The sequence below is a fragment of the Xenopus laevis genome, chromosome 3S (assembly GCF_017654675.1).
Source record: "Xenopus laevis strain J_2021 chromosome 3S, Xenopus_laevis_v10.1, whole genome shotgun sequence".
NCBI classification, from domain to species: Eukaryota; Metazoa; Chordata; class Amphibia; order Anura; family Pipidae; genus Xenopus; species Xenopus laevis.
This window is the reverse complement of record NC_054376.1, coordinates 125667270-125684017: the sequence shown is the minus strand read 5'-3', so window position 1 is coordinate 125684017 and position 16748 is coordinate 125667270. Positions and strand designations below refer to the sequence as shown.

At 41.8% G+C, this 16748-nt stretch overlaps 1 protein-coding gene across 2 annotated transcripts; it reads left to right on the top strand.

Moving 5' to 3' along the window:
* The first annotated feature begins 3452 nt into the window (after window positions 1-3452).
* Window positions 3453-15382, top strand: fbxw9.S (F-box and WD repeat domain containing 9 S homeolog). 2 transcript variants are annotated; one of them, XM_018239529.2, is made up of 11 exons: window positions 3453-3591; window positions 6235-6678; window positions 8599-8738; window positions 8828-8956; window positions 9039-9151; window positions 10412-10503; window positions 10591-10739; window positions 10872-10985; window positions 11899-11988; window positions 12672-12737; window positions 14294-15382. In XM_018239529.2, exons 2-11 carry the CDS (start codon window positions 6267-6269, stop codon window positions 14366-14368), a joined length of 1380 nt encoding a protein of 459 aa, XP_018095018.1. In that variant the 5' UTR covers window positions 3453-3591; window positions 6235-6266; the 3' UTR covers window positions 14369-15382.
* The last annotated feature ends 1366 nt before the right edge of the window (window positions 15383-16748 follow it).

Sequence of the window (16748 nt, the reverse complement as noted above, 5' to 3'; positions counted from 1 at the left end):
AATTCTTAAAGGGGAACTTCGGCTTCCAAACCAAAATTTGATAATGAGTCCCACATAACACAGAAACCCAGAATATCCCCATCACAGTTACCTATTTCTTCAAAAAGTCTGAATAAATGCCATTTTGTATGGTGAAATCCAGCTGTTTAACATTCCTTCTCTTTCTGCATCATTTGAAATCCTGGCAGGGAAGGAGGGACTAAACACTGATGTTGTAACAACTTCTCCACAGCTTTCAGACAGCATGCAGGAACTACATAACCCACAATGCATTGCACTGGGATGTTCCTTATTGAAATCACATGTGCAGGGAATTGTGGGGTTTGGAGGATGCAGGCCGAGGACAGATGGTTGATAAAAAGTAACAGTAGTCAGTCAGCTCAGCAAAGTAGTCAGAGCAATCAGCAGGAGAGTAGGGGGCTAGGCTTAGGGAACTGTCAGAAACCATTAAAAATCATGAAAAGTCTGCATATTTTTTCACTGATGTGTATTGCAAAGTTGCTTGAAATGTTGTTTACTTTTCAAAAAGTGTAAGTTCTGTTTGTGTGGAGTTCCCCTTTAATTATATAAGCTTATGTCTTGTACTCACTGAAGAAAGGTAGAGGTTATCTGATTTCTCCCCAGTCGTAAGGATCTAGTTGGATCCCGCTGGCTTCCCACTTTGTACTTCACTCCAGGCTGCAGGTCATATCTCCTAGAGATAAGGTGCTTGTGTGCATGAGATAAGAGCTTCACTCTAATGGGTTTGGAGTCTGAATGCTGGAGTTGAGATGCGGAGGCTGAGAATCGAGGTGGGTAATCTGAGTAAATCTAAATTCAGACAGACCAAGCAGAGAAAGGGTTTGAGGAAGGTGGGGCACAGTATGACGACTTCAGAAAACGAAGCACCGCGTGTGCCTTCCCTCAGACAATTCTCATTTTAGCCGGCAGAGGGCAGGTTGAAGGCAGTTCTGAGAGATTGTCGCCCTGAAGAAGCGGAGATTTGTAGCTGGAGCAACTAATCTCCCCGAAGCTGCTTGTGTGGCCAGACTTTTGGGGTTCAAGTGTGTTTGGAATAACTACTGACACTAAAAACTTGCACCTTTTCAATTGGTCTTGATTGTTTCCCCTTTTTTTCAGTTTTTGAATTATTTGCCTTTTTCTGACTCTTTCCAGGTTTCCAATGGGGGGGGGGGGTCGGTGTAACTGATTCCATCTACAAAACAAATGCTCTGTAAGGCTTTAAGCTTTATTGTTATTACTACTTTTTATCACCTTTCTGTTCAGGCCTCTCCTATTCATATTCCAGTCTATTATTCAAATCAATGCATGGTTGCTAGGGGAATTTAAAAAGTTATAGGAAGCAGTGAACGTTAGTGACAGGGCCCTGATCTAGTTATTAGCTCAGGGAATTCTGTACAATTCCATAGAGGGGAGAATACAGTATCAGACTGGCCCACTGGGATACCAGGAAAACTCCCGATGGGCCCAGGTGTCAGTAGGCCTCTTGCTTCTAACGATTAAGCTAATTTGATGGTTATTTCCTATTTCTTTATGGGAAAAAATATGCTTAATAATGGAAGAATAGAGTATAGTATGTAGAGATAAAAAAAACTAGGAGAATAAAGAGGTTGAGAGAGGAGTAATAATAGTTTGGAAAGTGGGCCTGCGGTCTAAGGTTTTCTGGTGGGTCCCTGGTATCTCAGTCTGACATAGGGTTGCCACCTGGCCGGTAAAAATGATGGTTGATACCAATGTCATTAATTGGGAAAAAAGATAAATATATGGGAAGGTCAGTGATCCCAATGTTATTAATAGGGAATAAAGATAAATATATAGGAAGGTCAGTGATCCCAATGTTATTAATAGGGAATAAAGATAAATATATGGGAAGGTCGGTGATCCCAATGTTATTAATAGGGAATAAAGATAAATATATGGGAAGGTCGGTGATCCCAATGTTATTAATAGGGAATAAAGATAAATATATGGGAAGGTCGGTGATCCCAATGTTATTAATAGGGAATAAAGATAAATATATGGAAGGTCGGTGATCCAATGTTATTAATAGGGAATAAAGATAAATATATGGGAAGGTCGGTGATCCCAATGTTATTAATAGGGAATAAAGATAAATATATGGGAAGGTCGGTGATCCCAATGTTATTAATAGGGAATAAAGATAAATATATGGGAAGGTCGGTGATCCCAATGTTATTAATAGGGAATAAAGATAAATATATGGGAAGGTCGGTGATCCCAATGTTATTAATAGGGAATAAAGATAAATATATGGGAAGGTCGGTGATCCCAATGTTATTAATAGGGAATAAAGATAAATATATGGGAAGGTCGGTGATCCCAATGTTATTAATAGGGAATAAAGATAAATATATGGGAAGGTCGGTGATCCCAATGTTATTAATAGGGAATAAAGATAAATATATGGGAAGGTCGGTGATCCCAATGTTATTAATAGGGAATAAAGATAAATATATGGGAAGGTCGGTGATCCCAATGTTATTAATAGGGAATAAAGATAAATATATGGGAAGGTCGGTGATCCCAATGTTATTAATAGGGAATAAAGATAAATATATGGGAAGGTCGGTGATCCCAATGTTATTAATAGGGAATAAAGATAAATATATGGAAGGTCGGTGATCCAATGTTATTAATAGGGAATAAAGATAAATATATGGGAAGGTCGGTGATCCCAATGTTATTAATAGGGAATAAAGATAAATATATAGGAAGGTCGGTGATCCCAATGTTATTAATAGGGAAAAATAGATAAATATATAGGAAGGTCAGTGATCCCAATGTTATTAATAGGGAATAAAGATAAATATATAGGAAGGTCAGTGATCCCAATGTTATTAATAGGGAATAAAGATAAATATATAGGAAGGTCAGTGATCCCAATGTTATTAATAGGAATAAAGATAAATATATAGGAAGGCCAGTGATCCCAATGTTATTAATAGGGAATAAAGATAAATATATAGGAAGGTCAGTGATCACAATGTTATTAATAGGGAATAAAGATAAATATATAGGAAGGCCAGTGATCACAATGTTATTAATAGGGAATAAAGATAAATATATAGGAAGGTGAGTATTTTGTGGAACCCTAGTGTGACACTGGGAGAATATACAGGATTATTGACAATACAGGGGCAGTTGATGGGTCTCTGGGACTTGGAGGTTCCCTCACAATATTCTCTGTTTAGTCTCTGTGGGTTTTCACAAAGTGACCAATTGCATAGAAGCATTTCAGTTATTGGAAAGGTGTCCCTAAGCCCAATTGTCACATAAGCGCTGGGCATTGGAAGCATTAGCCGACTATGATAACAAGTGGTCACTGTATGTAACTGTGCATCATGGGAATAAAACTGACACACCCAGAATCATTTATACGCCTCATATGTGTCTCTACCGGCCAATCCCAAAACAAACATGGCGTCGCCGTCGTCATCCCATTCCACTTTGCGGGCGGAACCAACTTCCGTTCTCAAAGCCGATTGGCTTTCCTCTGGTTTCCATGACTACCTTCTCAGAAAAAAAAAACGTCACAGTCGTGAGCCGGTCGGGCGGTGTCCTAGGAGACGGGTGAGTGTTTCCTTAGGGATCATCATGGAGGTACGAGGCACATTCAGTGCGTAGAGAAAAAGCTCGTGACTTACCTGCTTCTCTGTGGGGCGGAGGGTTCACGGGGGACTTGTCTGGTGTGAATGGGGAAGTGTTACTGGGAGCACAGGGACATGTGAGAGGCGACTGTGCGGGGCTTGGCACATGAGGGGTTAATATGCGACATCGGTTTCTAGGGAATCCCTGGCACACAAGGGGTTAAAGGTTAACATTAAGTATCTTATAGACTGTCTCATTCACTCAAGCAGCTTTTCAATTGGTCTTCATTTTGTTTATAGTTTTTGAATTCTTTCCCTTCTTCTTCTGACTCTTTCCAGCTGTCAAATGGGGGTCACTGACCCCGTCTAATGAAACAAATGCTCTGCAAGGCGACACATGGATTGTTATTGTTACTTGTTATTACTCATAGGCCTCTCCTATTCATATTCAAATCAGTGCATGGTTGCTAGGGGACTTTGTACCCTAGCAACCTGACGGCTGAAACTGCAAACTGAGAGCTGCTGAATAAAATGCCGAATGACTCAAATGTCACAAATAATAAGAAATTAAAGCCAGCTGCAAATTGTCTCAGAATATCCCTCTTTCTACATCACACTAACAGTTCGTTTAAAGGTTAATTTAATTCTAATGTGCAGAAAAAAGGACTAGAATATGAGGAGCTCACGTGCAGTATAAATTCATGTTCATTGTGGCGTCACTGGCATTCGAGGGGTTAATGTGCAGAATGAAGACTTGTTCTGTAGGGCTGGTGTATGAAGGGTTAAAGTGAAATATACATTAATGTTCTTTATGGAAACACTGGCAATCGAGGGGTTAATGTGCAGAATGAAGGTTTGCTCTGTAGGGCTGGTGTATGAAGGGTTAAAGTGCTATATACATTAATGTTCATTATGGAATCGCTGGCATTCGAGGGGTTAATGTGCAGAATGAAGGTTTCCTCTGTATGAAGGGTTAAAGAGATGCTGACTCTAAAAAAAATATTTTCAAATTAATAGTCTACATTAAAAGTTGCCTTTAGGACATGTAGATCGTTTTTCGCTGATAGTTCTGATTTTGTAATTGTAGTTCCTAAACCTGACGGTCACATCTCAGTCTGTCAGTTAGAGATTCTAATGCTAACGACTCCTGCTGCACAAATATGGCCGCCCCCTCATACAGGAACATGGGGGGAAGAAAGGTCATGTAAAAGCAGCAGGCAAATACTTTATGGCAAAATTATAAATAGCATTCAAACACAATGTTATGACAAATACAAAAAAGGTGCACTACAAATAAATGTTCATTATGGAATCACTGGAATGACTGGCATTCGAGGAGTTAATGTGCAGAATGAAGGTTTGCTCTGTAGGGCTGGTGTATGAAGGGTTAAATATACACATGAATGTTCATTATCGAATCACTGGCATCCGAGGGGTTAATGTGGAGAATGAAGGTGTGTTCTGTAGGGCTGGTATATGAAGGGTAAATATATACATTATTGTTCATTATGGAATCACTGGTACTCGAGGGGTTAATGTGCAGAATGAAGACTTGCTCTGTAGGGCTGATGTATGAAGGGTTAAAGTGCACTATACATGAATGTTCATTATGGAATCACTGGCATCCGAGGGGTTAATGTGGAGAATGAAGGTTTGTTCTGTAGGGCTAGTGTATGAAGGGTTAAATATATACATTACTGTTCATTATGGAATTACTGGCATTCGAGGGGTTAATGTGCAGAATGAAGACTTGCTCTGTAGGGCTGATGTATGAAGGGTTAAAGTGCACTATACATGAATGTTCATTATGGAATCACTGGCATTAGATCTGCTCCTTGTGCTTGTGGGGGGAGTCGGGGGGACACTCTGGACATACTTTGTACTTTCGAATCCAACCTGTGGGCCCCCCAGTAACTGTTCAACTACTTCTAAGGGAATTGCCCAACAGCCATTGGCCAGTTCCTGTCCAGCATTATCTTATTGGTCCAGGTTGCCATGGAGACAGTGGGGCTCATTTATAAGCGTCGCGCAGGGCAGATTGGTTCTCACACTATATATTTGCCCTGTGCAAGGTTATATCTATACAGCTCAATACGTGTGGTGCAAACAGAATTGAGAAGTTTTTTTTCACAATGCAAACGCCTATAAGAGTTCACAAATTGCGAATATTTATGGGCACACTCTGCGTCTAAATTACGCGGCGATTTTGGCGGCGGAGAAAATATCCGCAAAACAGTTTCGCAAAGTGCGACTTTAAGTTACAGTCAGCGCTATTTTCACGCACAACAACCTCGCAGCACTCCCGTCTCATTTCTGCCCCATTTGCCAAAATGTATTCACAATGTGAATGCGCAAAAAACCTGAAAGACGGGCAGAGCAATATATTAGCGTTCAGGAAAAAACGTAATAAATAAAATAAATATGCGCTGCGTGAACTTTATAAACGACCCCCAATGTTTACAGCAGTTTGATTCTCCTGGACGTCTCCCAGGTTACGGCCGTGCTGTTGGGCTAGCGGGGCAGTATAGGGTTAAATCTGGTCTCTGCGCTTCCCATACACTTTGCCCTCACTAATATCTATATACAGTATATATATCTATATCTATATGTGTGTCCTGTGCTTCAGGCTGAGTGAAGAGAGAAGGACTTTGAGTCCTCATGGCGTCCAGCTGTCAGCCAGAGTCTGATAATGATTCTGATGAGGAATCGCTGGAAGATCCGGACAGACAGGCGGAGGATTATTTCTGCAGAGTCCTGAGCCGCACGTCTTTACAAGAACGACCCGAGCACGGCCCCCCAGAGGCCCTTCCCTTCGAGGCTCCCAATGGGCTCCAGAGAGGAGGGCGGGATCTCAAGAAGTCTCCGGCAGCGAGTGAAAGCGGGGAGATGTCCCTTCTTCTTCTGCTCCCCCTAGAGCTGATCCTGCACATTCTGTCTCATCTGGACCCCCGCTTCATTCTAACCGTGCTGCCCCGGGTGTGTCGGACCCTCTGGCTTATTGTGGCCGAGGAGATGACGTGGAGGATCCGCGTCCAGAAAAGGGTCAGGGCCAGATATCCAGTGGTGGAACGTGAGTGAAGGGGTCAGTGGACAGGTGTGTCATGCTGTGCAAAGCCCCCATTCCTTTCTATGGCCGGCCACACATTAAAGGATAAGCAAAACTTTAAAATAAGTGAATGTAAAATTGATGAGGGGGCTATTTCTAAGCACTTTTGTCATTTACATTCATTATTTATTTATTTATTTAATTCCAAGATATTAAGGGATACATGTGCCGTTAAAGGGATCCTGTCATGGTAAAAACCATTTTTTTCAAAATGAATCAGTTAATAGTGCTGCGCCAGCAGAATTCTGCACTGAAATCCATTTCTCAAAAGAGCAAACAGATTTTTTTATATTCAATTTTGAAATCTGACATGGGGCTAGACATTTTGTCAATTTCCCAGCTGCCTCTGGTCATGTGACTTGTGCTCTGATAAACTTCAATCACTCTTTACTGCTGTACTGCAAGTTGGAGTGATATCACCCCCTCCCTCCCCCCCCAGCAGCCAAACAAAAGAACAATGGGAAGGTAACCAGATAACAGCTCCCTAACACAAGATAACAGCTGCCTGGTAGATCTAAGAACAACACTCAATAGTGAAAACCCATGTCCCACTGAGACACATTCAGTTACATTGAGAAGGAAAAACAGCAGCCTGCCAGAAAGCATTTCTCTCCTAAAGTGCAGGCACAAGTCACATGACCAGGGGCAGCTGGGAAATTGACAAAATGTCTAGCCCCATGTCAGATTTCAAAATTGAATATAAAAAAATCTGTTTGCTCTTTTGAGAAATGGATTTCAGTGCAGAATTCTGCTGGAGTAGCACTATTAACTGATGTGTTTTGAAAAAAATGTTTTCCGAAGACAGGAACCCTTTAATATGAATGAATTTTGTTACAACAGCACCACCTGCTGGTCAGTTTCCCACCATTCTGACCACCAAGTAGTCAAGGAAGTTGTCAGGAGAAAGAAAGAGGCTGATGTTCTTCTGATTAGGAAAAGAATTAGAAACCTTTCTCACATCTTTCCTAAGCAGAAGAACATCAGCCTCTTTCTTTCTCCTGACAACTTCCTTGACTACTTGGTGGTCAGACTGGTGGGAAACTGACCAGCAGGTGGTGCTGTTGTAACAAAATTCATTCATATTAACAGCACATGTATCCCTTAATATCAGGCTGATTTATTGAATATTTCTGCAAAAACCCTAATAATCCCTCCCTTCTCTTCCACTTCCTGCTCCCTGAATTCCCAGGCTGTGCTCTCAGCTCACTGCACTGTAGGACAGGAACCAATCAGCAGCTAGCAGGACCTGATAGGGAACTGAAGCCTGTCTTTGCTTGTGTGACTGCAGGGCTGTGATTGGCTGTCCCCTCCTACTGTGCTTCTGGCAGGGACCGTTAGGACACGCCCACCCCTCATTTGAAACACAGACAGGGTCCAGAGAACATCTATAGGGAGCTCCAATAAAGGGGCTATTTATAAAGATAATATTAATATTTAGCACCATCTAAAAGCAACACTATATGTTACTTATAATTGCCTACAAAATTAAGGTTTTTCAATGTATCCTATATGTCTCCTTTAAAGGTTTACTTATCCTTTAAGCAGTTGTATCCCACATGGGAATGATCAAATTGTACCAATCTGATTGTTTGGAATATGGCATACATGATGAAATCTATTCCAAAATGACTCCTTGCCAATTATATAGTATGACCAGCTGCATCCAGTACAATCCAATTTGAACTTTTATAACTGCCCTCTTGATATGGTTGTTAGTTTGGTTCAAGCAATCACTACATGTGTGGGCAACTCACTATACCAAGATCAGGACACACCTCCTGTCTTGCAGTATGGCAGCCCCCAGGCTTCTCCCATTCCTCGTCCCACACATACACATCAGGAAACTTGCTTCTTACTAGTACAGTGTTTTTTGCTCTTTCACAGAGGACAATTTTGATTGGCCATGCGCTTGTACGGAACTTGAGGAGCAGCTCTCCCGTTGGGCAGACAGCGGAAAGAAGGCGGAGCGTTTCTCATTGCCTGATGGTCACTTTGCCTCTGTAGATGCCGTGCTGCTGCTACAGGTGAGGGGCTCAGTCATGTGCTGCGCTACAGCTTATGTCAGAGCCATATATAGCGACACATCAATCCTGATTGGTTCAATTCTCCCCAGGGGGGCTCTTTGTGTGTGTCTGGATCACGAGACAGGAATGTCTGCCTCTGGGACTTGAGAGAACTGGGACAGAACCAGGAAAAAGTCAAAGTGAAAGCACTGGGGACACAGAAAACCGGAACACACAAGGTATTGTGAGCTTCTTGGGTCAGTTACATTACCATTACAATTGTATGTGTAGAACTTTACCTTGACTATTTAACTGTCGCAGGGCTGGGCCTGGTCTCTGGCTTCCTGTGGAAATCTTCTGAGCTCGGGATCCTGGGACAGCACCATAAAGATCTGGGATATTGAGGCAGAAGGGCAACAGGTGGGAGAAATCAGGTACAGACTATAAGTAATATCCAACAGACACCTGTACATCTGCCTCTTCTGCTTAAAGATAAGTAAACCTTTAAAATAAGCGAATGTAAAATGGATGAGGGGACTATTCTAAGCACTTTTGTTATTTACATTCATTATTTATTTTGTTTTTATTCCAAGATATTAAAGGAAAACTATACCCCCAAACAATGCATAAAACAGCTCATATGTAAAACCCTGCTTCATGTAAATAAACCATTTTCATCATATAATATCAATATAGTTTTTTAGTAGTAAGTGCCATTGGGTAATCATAAATAGAAAACTGCCATTTTAAAAATTAAGGGCCGACCCCCTGGGATCGTATGATTCACGGTGCACACAAACAAACCATACATGTTAGATCACATGAGCCAATTAACAGACAGAGTTCTGTCATTGGCTTCCACACTTCTTCCTGTTACAGTTAGAGCGGCAGTATTTCTGGTCAGGTGATCTCTTCCTGTTACAGTTAGAGCGGCAGTATTTCTGGTCAGGTGATCTCTTCCTGTTACAGTTAGAGCTGCAGTATTTCTGGTCAGGTGATCTCTTCCTGTTACACTTAGAGCTGCAGTATTTCTGGTCAGGTGATCTCTTCCTGTTACAGTTAGAGCTGCAGTATTTCTGGTCATGTGATCTCTGAGGCAGCACACAGACCATCACTAAACACTGGTTCAAGACAAGAGATGTAAAAGGGCAATATTTACTTAAACATATATTACAGTTTGATAAGATTCTTTAATATTCCACTTAATATAATAAAAACTATCTGTTGTTCAAGTATTTATTTTGGGGGTATAGTTTTCCTTTAAGGGATATGTGTACTGTTAATATGAATAAATTTTGTTACAACATCGCCACCTGCTGGTCAGTTTCCCACCAGTCTGACCACCAAGTAGTCAAGGAAGTTGTCAAGAGAAAGAAAGAGGCTGCTCTGATGTTAAATTAAAAACCTTTCTCACATCTTTCCTAAGCAGAAGAACATCAGAGCAGCCTCTTTCTTTCTCCTGACAACTTCCTTGACTACTTGGTGGTCAGACTGGTGGGAAACTGACCAGCAGGTGGCGCTGTTGTAACAAAATTCATTCATATTAACAGCACATGTATCCCTTAATATCTTGAATAAAAAGAAAATAAATAATGAATGTAAAGTACAAAAGTGCTTAGAATTGATCCCTCGTCAATTTTACATTCACTTATTTTAAAGGTTTACTTAGCCTTTAAATCTGACTCTCTCCTCAGGGGCCGGGCAGCCATCTTGTCTTTGGCATTCCAGCCCGATATCTTGGTGGCCGGCTCATATGACAAGCGAGTCAGCGTCTATGACCCAAGAGGTAAGGAGATATTATTGTGGCCCTAGGGGCACTGTGGCATTTAAAGGGGAACAAAATCCAATTTCTTTACCAGGGTTATTGTTTCAGCTTCTAAACCCTTGATAAAGTCGGGCAAGATCCACAGCAGCCCCGTGTTATGCCTCGCTGCTGATGAGCATCACATCATGTCCGGTGGCGAAGACCGAACGTTGGTGGTGTTTGACCGCAGAGCTAATGCAGTGTCACAAAGGATACAGGTGTGTAGAGGGATTTTGGAAATTGTTGGTGTTCTAAGGATAACCGGTACTGATACATTATCATTCTAAACACCATATTGATTCTGGGCCGTGTTACTAATGAATCCATATATTGCTGTATGTCCCTCACAGCTGGAGAATTACCTGTTCTGTATGTCGTACAAATCGCCCGAACTGTGGGCAGGGGACAACCAGGGAATGGTACATGTGTACAGGAGCCATGGAGGGACATTCCAGCGCCTGAAGGTATAAACATCCTCATGCTTAGGAGTCATTTCTGTTGTAGCCAGGGACCAGCGGTATCCTATCCATGGCCTGTCTATATTGATATCTCCGCACTGGAATGTCGCTGGCAGGCCCGGCCTAGGGCAGCAAAATATTAGGGGTGGCGTGACACCCAGCCGCATCTAGAGTAGCATTGGGAGCGCCCGCTTGCTCGCTGGGGGAGAATGTGTGCGAGGTGGCCGGCAGGCACTAGGACTTGGTGGCCAGCACATGCGCTCCCAGGGGGGTGGGCAGGCACTAGGGCCCAGGCGGCCTAGGGGTGGGAAAAAACGAAATCCGGCCCTGGTCACTGGATAGTCCTGCCATTTTGGTATTCTGATAATCACCAATTTGTTTTTTTTCATACTCTTTTCTTTTTTGCTCCACCCCACCCTCCTGTATATACTTCTTTTTCTCACCTTGCACTTCATGTCCTTCCTCTGCTATAATCTTTGTGTTCTCCTCCCACTGCCTCCAACCCCCTGTGTGTGTGCTCCTCCCACTGCCTCCAACTCACTGTGTGTGCTCCTCCCACTGCCTCCAACTCACTGTGTGTGCTCCTCCCACTGCCTCCAACCCCCTGTGTGTGTGTGCTCTTCCCACTGCCTCTAACACACTGTATGTGTGCTCCTCCCACTGCCTCCAGCTACCTCTGTGTGTGCTCCTCCCACTGCCTTTGCCTCCAGCTTCCTGTGTGTGTGCTCCTCCCATTGCCTCCAGCTTCCTGTGTGTGTGCTCCTCCCATTGCCTCCAGCTTCCTGTGTGTGTGCTCCTCCCATTGCCTCCAGCTTCCTGTGTGTGTGCTCCTCCCACTGCCTCCATCTCACTGTGTGTGTGTGTGTGTGTTGCACTTTCTGCCCCTGACTCATTGTATTTGCCCCTCTCTCTGCCCCAGTGGTTTGATGTAGGTCATTCATCCCAAGTCACCGGTATCTGGCATTCGGCGGGGGCCCTTTACACCACGTCCACAGACAAAACCATGAAGGTAAATGTTTCCCGACTGAATATTCTGTTGTGCAATAAGGATGTTTGTATATAACCTACTAGCCAATCACAAGGCAATCTGATATATGGGGCATCTCGTTTCACCTTTCTATGAACTTTTGGTATGTTATAGAATGGCTAATTCTAAGCAACCCTTCAATTGGTCTTCATTGATTTCATTTGTTATAATTATTTCCCTCCTTCTTTCTTTCAAATGGGAGTCACTTAAACCCCATCTAAAAGCTCTGTCAGGCTACAAATATATTGTTATTTCTGCTGTTTATTGCTAATCTTCAATCAGGCCTCTCCTATTCATATTCCAGTCTCTTGTTCAAATCAATGCATGGTTGCTAGGGGAATTTGGACCATAGCAACCAGATTGCTGAAAACTGCAAACTGGAGAGCTGCTGAATAAAAAGCTAAATAACTCAAACCTTAAATAATAAAAAATGAAAACCAATTGCAAATTGACTGAGAATATTCCTCTTTACATCATACTAATAGTTAATTTAAAGGTGAACAACCCCTTTAAGCCATTCTATTCCTCTTATACATATGAACCGACGCCCCAGTGTAAATGACCATTTAACCTTGTTAAATCCATGTTGTTAGGGCACTTTGCTTTGTGGAACTGTTAGTACATATCAGCTGGAATGACTTGACTCTCTCTCCTCCTCTCTCCAGGCCCACGTTCCTACTGATCCACCTCGAACGCTATATACACAACCACACAATAATGTGTTCAATGATGTAAGTGTCTGTATGCTGAGTTATACAGGGAACTCTGAGTATCACTCATGTATTATAAGGGATAATGTACCCCCTACTGTAAATGATAAGGATATTAGAAGTCACTGAGGAGTTGTTCTGTGACCATATAAAGACACAAGGCTGCAGGCTGAGTTATACAGGGAACTCTGAGTATCACTCATGTATTATAAGGGATAATGTACCCCCTACTGTAAATGATAAGGATATTAGAAGTCACTGAGGGGTTGTTCTGTGACCATATAAAGGCACAAGGCTGCAGGCTGAGTTATACAGGGAACTCTGAGTATCACTCATGTATTATAAGGGATAATGTACCCCCTACTGTAAATGATAAGGATATTAGAAGTCACTGAGGGGTTGTTCTGTGACCATATAAAGGCACAAGGCTGCAGGCTGAGTTATACAGGGAACTGAGTATCACTCATGTATTATAAGGGATAATGTACCCCCTACTGTAAATGATAAGGATATTAGAAGTCACTGAGGGGTTGTTCTGTGACCATATAAAGGCTTCAGGCTTAGTTATACAGGGAACTCTGAGTATCACTCATGTACTATAAGGGATAATGTACCCCCTACTGTAAATGATAAGGATATTAGAAGTCACTGAGGGGTTGTTCTGTGACCATATAAAGGCACAAGGCTGCAGGCTGAGTTATACAGGGAACTCTGAGTATCACTCATGTATTATAAGGGATAATGTACCCCCTACTGTAAATGATAAGGATATTAGAAGTCACTGAGGGGTTGTTCTGTGACCATATAAAGGCACAAGGCTGCAGGCTGAGTTATACAGGGAACTCTGAGTATCACTCATGTATTATAAGGGATAATGTACCCCCTACTGTAAATGATAAGGATATTAGAAGTCACTGAGGAGTTGTTCTGTGACCATATAAAGGCACAAGGCTGCAGGCTGAGTTATACAGGGAACTCATATTAAAGGAACAGTTCAGTGTGAAAATAAAAACTGGGTAAATAGGCTGTGCAAAATAAAAAATGTATCTAATATAGTTAGTTAGGCAAAAATGTAATGTATAAAGGCTGGAGTGAGTGGATGTCTAACATAATAGCCAGAACTCTACTTCCTGCTTTTCAGCTCTCTTGCTTTCCACTGATTGGTTACCAGGCAGTAAGACTTGAGGGGGGCCACATGGGTCATATCTGTTGCTTTTGAATCTGAGCTGAATGCTGAGGATCAATTACAAACTCACTGAACGGTTATGTCCCATGTGGCCTCCCTTATAGTCACTGACTAACTCAGAGTTAGAGAGCTGAAAAGCAGGAAGTAGTGTTCTGGCTATTATGTTAGACATCCAGTCACTCCAGCCTTTATATATTACATTTTTGCCTAACTAACTATATTAGATACATTTTTTATTTTACCCAGTTTTTATATTTACACTGAACTGTTCCTTTAATAGAATTTCTATTATCATAGAAATGTAAACACGTGTGGCCCCTGTCTCTTAACTGCATTTATTTGCTGCTGCGCCCGTGTCATTTCCCATCATCCCTTTCTCTGGTACTTATAGGTAAGCGCCGCCGGACGCACAGTTGCTGCCGCCTGTGGGAGCCAAACGGTGGAAATCTGGCGATTTCAAGAATAAAAAGCCGAATGCTTCTTACAACGAATCCTTTTTTAGACCAGGAGATCCGGCTTTACCACGGGAGGCAAAACTGCTGGGAGCCAAAGTGTCACATAATTCTAAAATATAATATGGCAGCCGGCCAGTTCCCGCACAGAACCTCTTGTATTGTTACACGTAGTAGAGGATGGTTAAAGGGGAACTATTAACCATATTTGGGCTTTTCCGGGAGTTTCTTGTTTTTTATTTGATTTTTTTAATAAGAAAATGATACATGAATTATAAATATAATATTTTTGTTCGACTGCTCTTAGAGGGGGAATCATTTTACCTCCAGGCAGATCCACGTTGTTGGTGGACGTGACCAGAGCCAAATATTTCTGGGGCTCATTATTTATTTAGAGAAGCGCTTTGTAGCCTTTGTCCTTTCAGCTGTTGTTGCCCTACTACTCCCAGCTTTGACTGAAGGTGCTGGGAGTTGCACTTTAGCAACAACTGAAGGGCCACAGAAACTGATGTGAAATCAACATAGTAGGGATGCACCGAATCCGCTATTTTGGATTCGGCCGAATACTTCACGAAAGATTTGACCGATTACCGAACCGAATCCTAATTTGCACATGCAAAAAATAGGTGGGAAATGGACAAAAAATGGACTTCCTTGTTTTGTGACAAAAAGTCATGTGATTTCCCTCCCCATCCCTAATTTGCATATGCTAATTAGGGTTCGGCCAGGCAGAAGGATTCGGCCGAATCCTGCTGAAAAATGCTAAATCCTGAATTCGGTGCATCCCTACAACATAGTGGTCTATTGCTTTTGTCTGGTCCCCCTGCTGCCCCTTTGCTTTGGGGCAATACTGATCTGATGTGCCTCCTATTTCCTTTCCCAGGCACAAGTTATTTTATCCTGTCTGTAGCCCTTTAAGACAGTCCCTCTGCTTGTTATCCTGATATTACTGATGAGATGAGACTTTGTTGATTGAATTTTTCTGTGAATCACCAATTCTAATAAATGCATGAGTGTGTGTGATGTCATATGTAGCACAAGATACGTTTTCTTTTATTGAATTCTAATTAATAAGTATTTTTTTTAATTTAACACTTTTTTATTTTCATATATTAAAAGACCATTTAAAAAAATTAGTTTTACATAAGGAAATAAAAACATTTAGCTTTAAATTAACAAAGTCTTTATTAAGAAATTACTTACCGATTCTCCGCTTGCGCTTCTCTTCAGAAACAGCGACAGGGCGATGATCCATCGTGCGGCGCTCGATTTGTCCTCCCTGGCTATCTCCTATATCTCCTATAGAAAGCAGGGAGGAGAAATCGAGTGCTGCACGATGGATCGTCGTCCTGTCGCTGTTTTATGAAGAGGAGCGCAAGCGGAGAATCGGTAAGTAATTTCTTAATAAAGACTTTGTTAATTTAAAGCTAAATGTTTTTATTTCCTTATGTAAAACTAATTTTTTTTTTAAAAAAAAAATGTTTATGTTACTGGTCCTTTAACAGTGCTTTTTACAGGAACAGGTGGACGCTGGACATTTCCCAGCATGCTCGGGCATGAATAAATTCTCAATTTTACCTTTTTTCCTGTGTTGCACAAAGTGACACTGACCTGGCGCTCAGAAACAATGACCAACCTCATGGCAACACGAATCCTATAGGAAAAAAAAGAAAGAAGAAAATGGAAAAAGAACAAAACAAAAATGTCTTATTAACTGTTACATCTGTCTTGCGGCGGAGATTAGTAAAATGTTGACAGGTTCCTGTTAAAGGGCAACTACAGTCTAAAATAGAATAAGGCTAGAAATGCTGTATTTTGTATACTAAACATAAACATGAACTTACTGCACCACAAGCCTAATCAAACAAATGATTTATGCTTTCAAAGTTGGCCACAGGGTGTCACTATCTTGTAACTTTGTTATACATCTTTGCAAGACCAAGACTGTGCACATGCTCAGTGTGATCTGGGCTGCTTAGGGATTGTCATAAATGATCAAAACAGCACAAGTCAAATAATATCTGCCAGAAGCCGATACAACAAGACTGATTAATAATCAGAATATACAGACTGCACTGAGTCCTGTGTTGTCATGTAATCTAATGTGGATTTTATAGTTTTTGTATTGTTTAATACAAACTTTCTCCAACTCTGCAGAACCAGTGGCTGCAGCAAAATAATCCTCCAAATAGAATCCCAGTTTATCTGTTTAAATCTGGCTCCATGATCTCTGTCTCTGCAGCTGGAGTTGGAAACAGTAAAGGAGATGTAAAGGCAAAAATAAAATCCAATACAAATCTCTACACAGTCGCTGACTGCTCTACAGGGAAACAAACAAAGCTGCTTGAGTTCTGCATGGCTGGGAAGTAAGGCGGGGGCTCCCCCTGCTGTTCA

Excerpts from the sequence above, each read along its gene's own strand:
- fbxw9.S (XM_018239529.2), top strand. The coding sequence starts at position 6,267 with ATGGCGTCCAGCTGTCAGCCAGAGTCTGATAATGATTCTGATGAGGAA. Across the intron at positions 9,152-10,411 it reads CAACAGGTGGGAGAAATCAG|GGGCCGGGCAGCCATCTTGT; the intron begins GTACAGACTATA and ends CTCTCTCCTCAG. Across the intron at positions 10,740-10,871 it reads CAGTGTCACAAAGGATACAG|CTGGAGAATTACCTGTTCTG; the intron begins GTGTGTAGAGGG and ends TGTCCCTCACAG.